This window comes from Populus alba, chromosome 4 (genome assembly GCF_005239225.2).
Source record: "Populus alba chromosome 4, ASM523922v2, whole genome shotgun sequence".
Lineage (NCBI taxonomy): Eukaryota > Viridiplantae > Streptophyta > Magnoliopsida > Malpighiales > Salicaceae > Populus > Populus alba.
The window spans coordinates 17,043,585-17,051,559 of NC_133287.1; the positions used below are offsets into that span (position 1 = coordinate 17,043,585).

General features: G+C 33.5%; 1 protein-coding gene across 2 annotated transcripts; it reads right to left on the bottom strand.

Annotated features, from left to right (window-relative positions):
* Positions 1–1,409: 1,409 nt before the first annotated feature.
* Positions 1,410–6,115, bottom strand: LOC118039734 (bifunctional dihydrofolate reductase-thymidylate synthase 1). Of its 2 annotated transcripts, none has more exons than XM_035046521.2 (13): positions 6,097–6,115; positions 5,828–5,882; positions 4,774–5,291; positions 4,281–4,680; positions 4,114–4,158; positions 3,862–3,927; positions 3,434–3,495; positions 3,252–3,326; positions 2,996–3,161; positions 2,798–2,921; positions 2,055–2,161; positions 1,771–1,955; positions 1,410–1,691 (listed from the first exon to the last, which is right to left on the bottom strand). In XM_035046521.2, exons 3-12 carry the CDS (start codon positions 5,202–5,204, stop codon positions 1,845–1,847), a joined length of 1,587 nt encoding a protein of 528 aa, XP_034902412.1. In that variant the 5' UTR covers positions 5,205–5,291; positions 5,828–5,882; positions 6,097–6,115; the 3' UTR covers positions 1,410–1,691; positions 1,771–1,844. The 2 variants fall into 2 exon arrangements, with proteins under 2 accessions (XP_034902412.1, XP_034902411.1); XM_035046520.2 differs by lacking the exon at positions 6,097–6,115 and adding an exon at positions 5,975–6,043.
* Positions 6,116–7,975: the final 1,860 nt, after the last annotated feature.

Consider the following 7,975-nt stretch of genomic DNA (forward strand, 5'->3'; position numbering starts at 1 on the left):
ATATTTTAGAAAATTTATATTCTTATATCTTTCTTGGTTTAATATTTTTTTTATTAAGAATATACCGAAAAAACCTTGATGTATCAGTTACAAGTATAAAGCATATCCAAACTAGGAGAGAGTAGAAGTTATGGCATAATTAGTAGTGGATGCCGTGTGAGCTGGAATTCACTGAAAAATAACATCATTATGACTGTTTCCCACTTGCCGCATGCTTGTTTCTTTCTTCTTATCAAAAATGGAATTTGCTCGAGCGCATTGGTACAAGATATTTTATTCTGTTTTTATTTGTTATCATTTCTCTTGTTTCCGAGATGAAAAACAATTTCTGGCTTTTAACATGTAGATTTTTATTAGAGAAAACTTGTCTGGTGGTTTAAAGAAGTTCGCTTTTCTTCCATGGAGTCTCTATGGCCGGGATCATCAAATTAAGCTTGTCCAGTCATGTGATAGAAGCCCCTTTTTTTAAATAAATAAACTAATATTCATTGCACGCATCTCTTTACATTTCATTAGTAGACTTTTCTTCAACTTAAAGTTCCGTTTCTTTAAATCCTTTTCCATATTTACAGTGTGGCTTGGATCCATGTTGAAGGAGAGTGGAGAGGTGGACTTCTCTTTCAGCTTGATCTTGGCAGTCTACAGATTTGAACATTGCAAGTGATTAAAAAAGTAAAATCTTGGCTAGGTTTTGTACCGTATCCATTAGTCAGGGGCAGATGGGTGGTTATTCAGCTTGATCTTGGCAGTGTATAGAAAACAAACATGGCTACATGTCCTATTTGGGTGGAGTGACACTTTGCCTCCCTGGAAAAGATGATGTGGAGTTGAAGGCAAGGTATGGTGGCAAAGGCTTCTTCCATGCCCAAATGGGGCCATCTCTGGAATCTAAAATGATTACACTGTCTCTCTCATGTGCAGTAAAAGAGTGAAGAGATTGGTATAGCATCACAAGGGAGCTTCAGAAAGAAACTGTTATGTCTCACTCGCCGCGAGGAGATAAAGTGCAATGTTAAGTGAAAGGAACGAGGAGTGTAGTGAGGACAAATTGATTATTAACCGAAGCAACTAGCCAGAAGACCAAGTAGAAAGGACAAATGGGCGGAAATCATTTGTCAATATTTTAGAAAACTGGTTTTTTGTTTGGGCCTATACTGCCATGTTCATCCTCCTTCACAGCAAGCTTCAAAACCCAGTCTAAATTTGTAGTCCACAACTGTTGTTTTTAGGAGCACGGATAACATGTTTTCATGGATGCTTGCCAGAACAGGGTGACGCATGTGCCGGTCTTCCTAAACTTGTTCCTGAGTTTAAGAATTTGACAATCCTGTCCTAACATGATTTCAAATAGTAAATGTCCTTTTTTTCACGATCCAAATGAACACAAGATTCAATTAAGGCAAAAGCACTGCAAAACGAAATAGCCCGTCCAAATTCCAATCCACTTCAAAAGAAGTACGGTAGAGTATTGTTGCAATTGGGCGATGGATCAGTGAAAAAAAAAAACTAGTTTAAGAGAAACAAAAACTAAAAAACAGGTATCCTAAATCACCTTAGAACCACGACTGGGAGTGGAACTAAAGGATTCTCACTACGACAGCATAAGCTTGAAGTATATCCCAAAACTACCAATTTTTTATTTGATCCTTCGTATCACACTCTATATCATGATAGGCCTCCAACAGCTGTGCCTGAAACATTAAAAAGAAACCAAAGCTTCAGATCCGAGAGTTCGATGATAACTTTTTGGTATAAATATTATATACTTGCCTCAAAACTACGAGCATGTGTTGCCGAGGAGGGATGAGTCTCCAATTACACTAAATCTTTAATGGAGCGGAGCTCTAAACCGCCATTTTCATTTCAATTTTCTGGTGAGGATCATAGCCCATGAGCTTAAAATCAGCTGCCACAAAAGTATCTATGTCTTTCTTCTCAGAATTGATCTTCAAAATCTGCATGAAGGTAACAGGGTGTTATAGAGTAGCACTGAGAACAGAAGGAAACACAGATAATTTGAGAGGAATTAGCACAATTTCTACTATTTTACTTACTGGAAAAGGCTTTGGAAGTTTCCGAAGCTGCTCCTGCAGAGGCCTGATATGAGTGTGATAAACATGAGCATCACCAATCACATGAACAAAATCGCCTGGAATGAGATCTGTAAAAGATAAAAGTAAAGGCTGATTCTGAAGTCATGTAATCATGATGCTAAAGAGATTGAAACTACTATAGTAATGATCTATTTTTCTAGCACCACAGAGCAGTGCCATGGTAAAAGCATAGTGTTTGAAACCACAAAGAAGGTTTCTACCCACAAAATATCCCACTGTACTTTGACAGTAACTGGATCCTTAAAATCTATTCATCAAGCTATGCAAATTCACTAATATCATTATCACAGAAAACATAGCAAATAACCATTTTATTTTTAATGCTTTCCCCATGTGAAAATGTCGATACCCTTTTCCAGAAACAAATCCCCCCATCAAATCAAATTTGCTCAGGTCGACAAAGTGGTGCTCTCGATGATAATTTACCAGCAGATCCACATAGGACTCCTTTTGTCCTTCAAGTCATCAGTTCACTAAACATTCCCATCTGTTATCACCCAATCTAACAATTTAAAGGCCGGTAAATCAAATGTCATGGGTCCATCAACTTGTGTGGGTGTCTTCACTCTTCCCAACAGAAACCGTTTCAGATGACTGGACATGCACATCTAAAACATCAAACACCCCAGCAATTCAACAAGCATGATTTGTAAATTAATGGTGTGGTTGCAAAGAGTACATACCACAGACATGAGCAATGATGCATGTCAGGAGAGCATAAGATGCAATGTTGAAGGGCACACCAAGGCCCATGTCAGCAGAACGCTGGTACATTTGGCATGATAATTCTCCATTGGCTACATAGAACTGAAAATAAAATCTGGATTAATTGATGATAAAGAAAATGGTTTAGAAAGTAGAAACATTGAGCTACCGCAAACCTGAGCAAACATGTGGCAAGGTGGAAGCGCCATCAATTTGAGATCAGAAGGATTCCAAGCTGAGATTATAATACGACGATCATTTGGATTATTCTTAATCTTGTCAATAACATCTAACAACTGGTCAAATCCCTGGCCAGTGTAGTCACCATGCATATCAGTATACCTAAAAAATGTACACACAAAACAATTAGCCTAAAACTCTTTCTTGATATGATCCAGCAGCTGAACTTGGATAAAGGAAAATCAACAAAACCTAGCACCAAAATGCCTCCACTGGAACCCATATACAGGTCCCAAGTCACCTTCCTCTCTGTCCTTTAACCCAATACTGCAACCAGTAAAGATATCATTTAAAATCTTCATATGTGAGCAGTGTTTAAAATATTTTTTTTAAAAAAAAAAAAAAAAAACAAGAAAATAAAAGCTAATACATGCCTGTCAAGGTAATCTCTGGATGCATTGCCATCCCATATGTGAATGCCCTTTTCCTGAAGGACCTGTTAATTATAGACACATTTTTAGAAATGTGTTTCATACTGTTATATTCTAGCATCTAGAACTAACAATAGAGGAAATCTTCCAAGATTATTATAAACACCCCATGCAAATACAATGACTTTTATCTGGTATACAACAGTGTCCGACATTCAGCTGGACTCTGTAGCAGAAAAAAATAAAATATGCCAAATATCAAAACAGCAAATCTTGAAAAGGACTGGGAAGAATTATTTTCTTAAATATGGAAAGAATTATTTTCTAAAAGGACTGGGAACCAACAAAAACTGAGACCCTCCATCCAATCCCATCAAAACATAGATGGCAGATAAGGAAATAAATAAAGCATACAGTTAAGATATCGTTACCTTGGCGCTTGTTGAACCACTGATGAACCACAGGAGTTCTTCAACAACGCCTCGCCAAAATACTTTCTGCAAAAAAAAACAAAAAATTGTAACACTTTGTGTCAAACTTGAAGGTGAGATAAATGAATGGTGCCTTTTCTTTTTTAACTGACCTCACAACGAGTGAATACAAATTATAAAGAACAAAAATGGGAAATGCATATAGAAATTTGGTTACAACAATAATAACAAGTTGTAACAAAGATAACGTGCCTTTGTTGTAAGAAGCGGAAAATTTATGCGCAGATTGAATCGCATCTGTGGATCAAAAGGTATGAATTGATCAATTAGCAATCATAATTAACTAAAAAATGTAAACACGAGGACACATAGTTTAAGAAGCAAAGACAGGGCTGAAAAAAATCAAGGGTTCAAGTTACCTGGCAACCAAATTTTGATAGAGTACCAGTTCCTGTCCTGTCATCCTTCAAATTCCCATCCGAGATGATGTCTTGAACCATTCTGAGATATAAATACTCCTCATGTCTCTCAAATACCATCTTGGGAAGGAATGAGAACTTCTTTACCTCAAATTTACTATTTTCTGAATTACCATCAGAGTTCTCACCATTGTTTTGACTATGGGATTCAATTGTAGAACTTCTCACTCGAACATAAGTTGTAAAGCAATGTCGTATGTCATTTTCCACCTTGGGAAAAGAAGAGTACCAGGGCTGAAATACAGAGGTATCAATTGCAGGGATAAAAGTATCGCAATCAAAATCCGTCTCAATTTCTGTAATGTGGATAGCATCACATCCAGGCGCATTCAAAGATTCTCTGCATTACAACATAATCAATACAAACACAAAAGAAACAAATGTGAAAAAAGAATATCATTCATAAACTAATTCAACTTTTCAAAGCACAAACCTTAATATCTGACCACCTCCAATAACAAACACTTTCTCGATCGACAAACAATAAGGGGACGCAGCCAACAACTCCAATGCAGAACCCATGCTTCCACAAATCACTACATTCTCAGCAGTAGCAATATCAAAACTCCCAGAACGTGTCAAAACAACATTAAGCCGACCAGGAAGAGGCCTGTGCCCAAGTGGAATACTTTCCCATGTCTTCCTTCCCATTATAACCGCATTCTTCTTACCAGAATCCATCGTAGTCAAGGTCAAATCCTTAAAAAACTTAAGATCCGAAGGCAATTTCCATGGTAGCTTCCCATCTTTCCCAATACCCATGTCCTTAGTCGCAGCCACAACCACTTGGTAAGTCTTCCGCGGATCAGGCTGCTGTGTATTTGCATTTCCATTGGAAAGGTTTGCCACAGAATCCCCAGACATGATCGAATAGAAATCACAAGAAAAACTTGAAAAGGACGCCTCGTAACCTACACTGCACGCCCAACTTTTTTGGCAGTGCAGTAAAACCTGAAATTCACAATTAACACGTTCACTTCAATATATCAAAATTAATGAATATAATCCTTAAATAGTTCACGAGTTTAATTAACAATCCGCAAAGAATACATAACAAAGTGAAATAGAGAACAGTAAATTTTACCATTTTTATCTAAGCAGTTAAACTTTGGAAATCAATAAAATTAAACATTATTAAGCGTAAAATGTAAACAAAAGATTACAATAATTAAACTGAAACAAATAAAAAATAACAAATTCACTCAATCTATCAGAACTAATGAATTTAATTAATAATCCATATCTAAACAGTGGAAAGTGAAATAAAGAACAGTAGATTACACAGTTTTTACACGTATTAACAGTTAATGAAATATACTAGAAATCTAAAAAATAAACTGAAATAACTAAAACGAAATAAAACCCATAACGCTAACAACAGATTAAAAAGTAAAATAATGTAGGAAACATGTTAAAGATTATGAAGAAAAGAAACGTAAATATACGCAAATAAAATAAAAATGCAGCATTTTGAGTAGGTGACTAACCGATCAAAGAGTGAATCGCAAGAATCTTGACAGCTCGGAACCCTAATTTTCACTTCTGAAAGACAAAATAACAAAAAACAGAGAGAATTAGGGATTCGGTGAAAATGAGAGTGGGTTTAAGAGTGGAGAATAGTTAAAAGAAATGACAAGGAGCTAAAAAAAAACTCTTGATTTCTTTGCGCCCTCTATCTCTCTTTCTTTTTCAATGGGGGGAGAGGAAAGGGAGAAACAAGAAAGGAAAATCCAAAAGCACGGTTGACGCGGAATACCGCCAAAGTGAAAATATGTGAGCGTGCAACTACGCGTGAGCTTCTGTTAATGTAATTTCTGTTTTTTAGTTTTTTTATTTTTTGGCTATTAAAAGTGAAACAGAGTGTGCTTCATTCCTTCCATTCATTCTTTCTGCACGAAAAACAGGAAAAAAAAAAAAAAAATTTTGAATAAGTACAGAAGTGTCCCTATTCTTTTGGGGTGTGAGCGTTTATACCCCTCACTAGTCGATTGAATTAAAATCTTCAAAATATTATTAAAAGTGTACTAGTTTATTTTGAATTTTCTTCACAAAATTTTTTTTTTTCTAATTAAGAAAATATCATAATTAAAACATTAATTTGCATATTTTTGTGACCAAAACTAAACTACCATGATTATTTTCGATTTGGTTTGATTTTTATAAATAAAAAATAATCTAACCAAAATTTAAAAAAAAAAAAACTAAAATTGAATTGAAACTTGTTCAAATCGACCGGTTCAGTTTGGTTTTTTAGACAAAAATCGGTTCATATTGTTTTGGCTCGGTTTTGGATCGGTTTTTTTAGTTTAGTTCGTTTTTTTCTGTTTTGACTCGGTTTTTTCCAGTTTGGATTCGGTTCATTTTTTTTTATTTCAAGTTTAAAAAACCAAAACCAAACCATTCAATTTTTTTAAAATTTTAATTAGTTTAATAGGTTTTTTTTCACAGTTCAGTTTTTTTATTATTTTTTTTAATATTTTTTGTTTTTTTAGTTTTTTTACTCGGCGCAAAAAAACTACTAATAAAGTGATCCAATACGGTAGCTTCTCGGTCGTTTTGTGTCCTAGAAAATGAATAATCCTTTGTATTATCCGACAATAATCCATCATGTTTATCAACAGAAAGAGATTCGTATGCTCTTTTTTTTCGGATAACATTATTGTTAGATGTATTCTATGCTGAACGGATAAGAATTTGACGAATTTCTCAGAATTGGCATTTTCATTGCAGCTCCAGGATAGGACTGTGTTCATGCCCACAGGGATAAAGAGCTCACTCTCAAATTGGATTTCCTTGATTTTTTATCCAACGTTGCTCAATCATATAACGCTCTTATCCAGGATCAGATTGCGATAATGTTTGTTAATGGACAATGGCATTCAATATAAGGTAAAATTGACAAATGGATAAAGTTTTTGAAAGAATGGATATGGTTATTTTTTAAAATATTTTTTATTTAAAAATATTTAAAAATAATATATTTTTTATTTAAAAAAAAATTATATTTGACATCAAAACAATTTCAAAAATATAAAAAAATTAACTTTAAACAAAAAAACTTTTTTTAATTTTCATGAAACATTGTTTAGAATGCAATTCCAAATGGCATTAAAATATCGGTCGATGTCCTATTTGTCAGCAAATTATCCCAAAATATTATTATATATAATTCATTCTCTCAACTGAAAACCTCAAAATATAATTTATACAATTCTCTAACATCTTTCTTTAAGTAAAAACTTTTTGAGCTTGAAACTTACACAAACTTGTATTATTTTGTGTTTAATTTTTATCAAATAAAATAAAAATGATAAGATTCAAATTCTTATTCATCAAAACATGATCTCACCTGAAGATTTAAAAGTTTCAAGATATAATTTATATAATTTTTAATATATACCTTTAAGTAAAAATCTTTTTAATATAAAACTTATACAGATATATATTATTTTATATTTATTTTTTATCAAATAAAATAAAAATAATAAAATTTAAATTTATAATTATTTAATTAATAAAAATTTAATATCCTATTAAATAATCATTTCCCTTTAAAATTTTAAAATATTAAATAAAACAACGAGATATGACACTAACACTATTCTACCGGTGATGAAAAGCTTTTTTAAAAGAAA

Coding starts and splice junctions, on each gene's coding strand:
- LOC118039734 (XM_035046521.2), bottom strand. CDS start 5,204: ATGTCTGGGGATTCTGTGGCAAACCTTTCCAATGGAAATGCAAATACA. Junction 4,159..4,280: donor TATCAAAATTTGGTTGCCAG/GTAACTTGAACC, acceptor TTTGATCCACAG/ATGCGATTCAATCTGCGCAT. Junction 3,928..4,113: donor TTCCGCTTCTTACAACAAAG/GCACGTTATCTT, acceptor TTTTTTTTGCAG/AAAGTATTTTGGCGAGGCGT.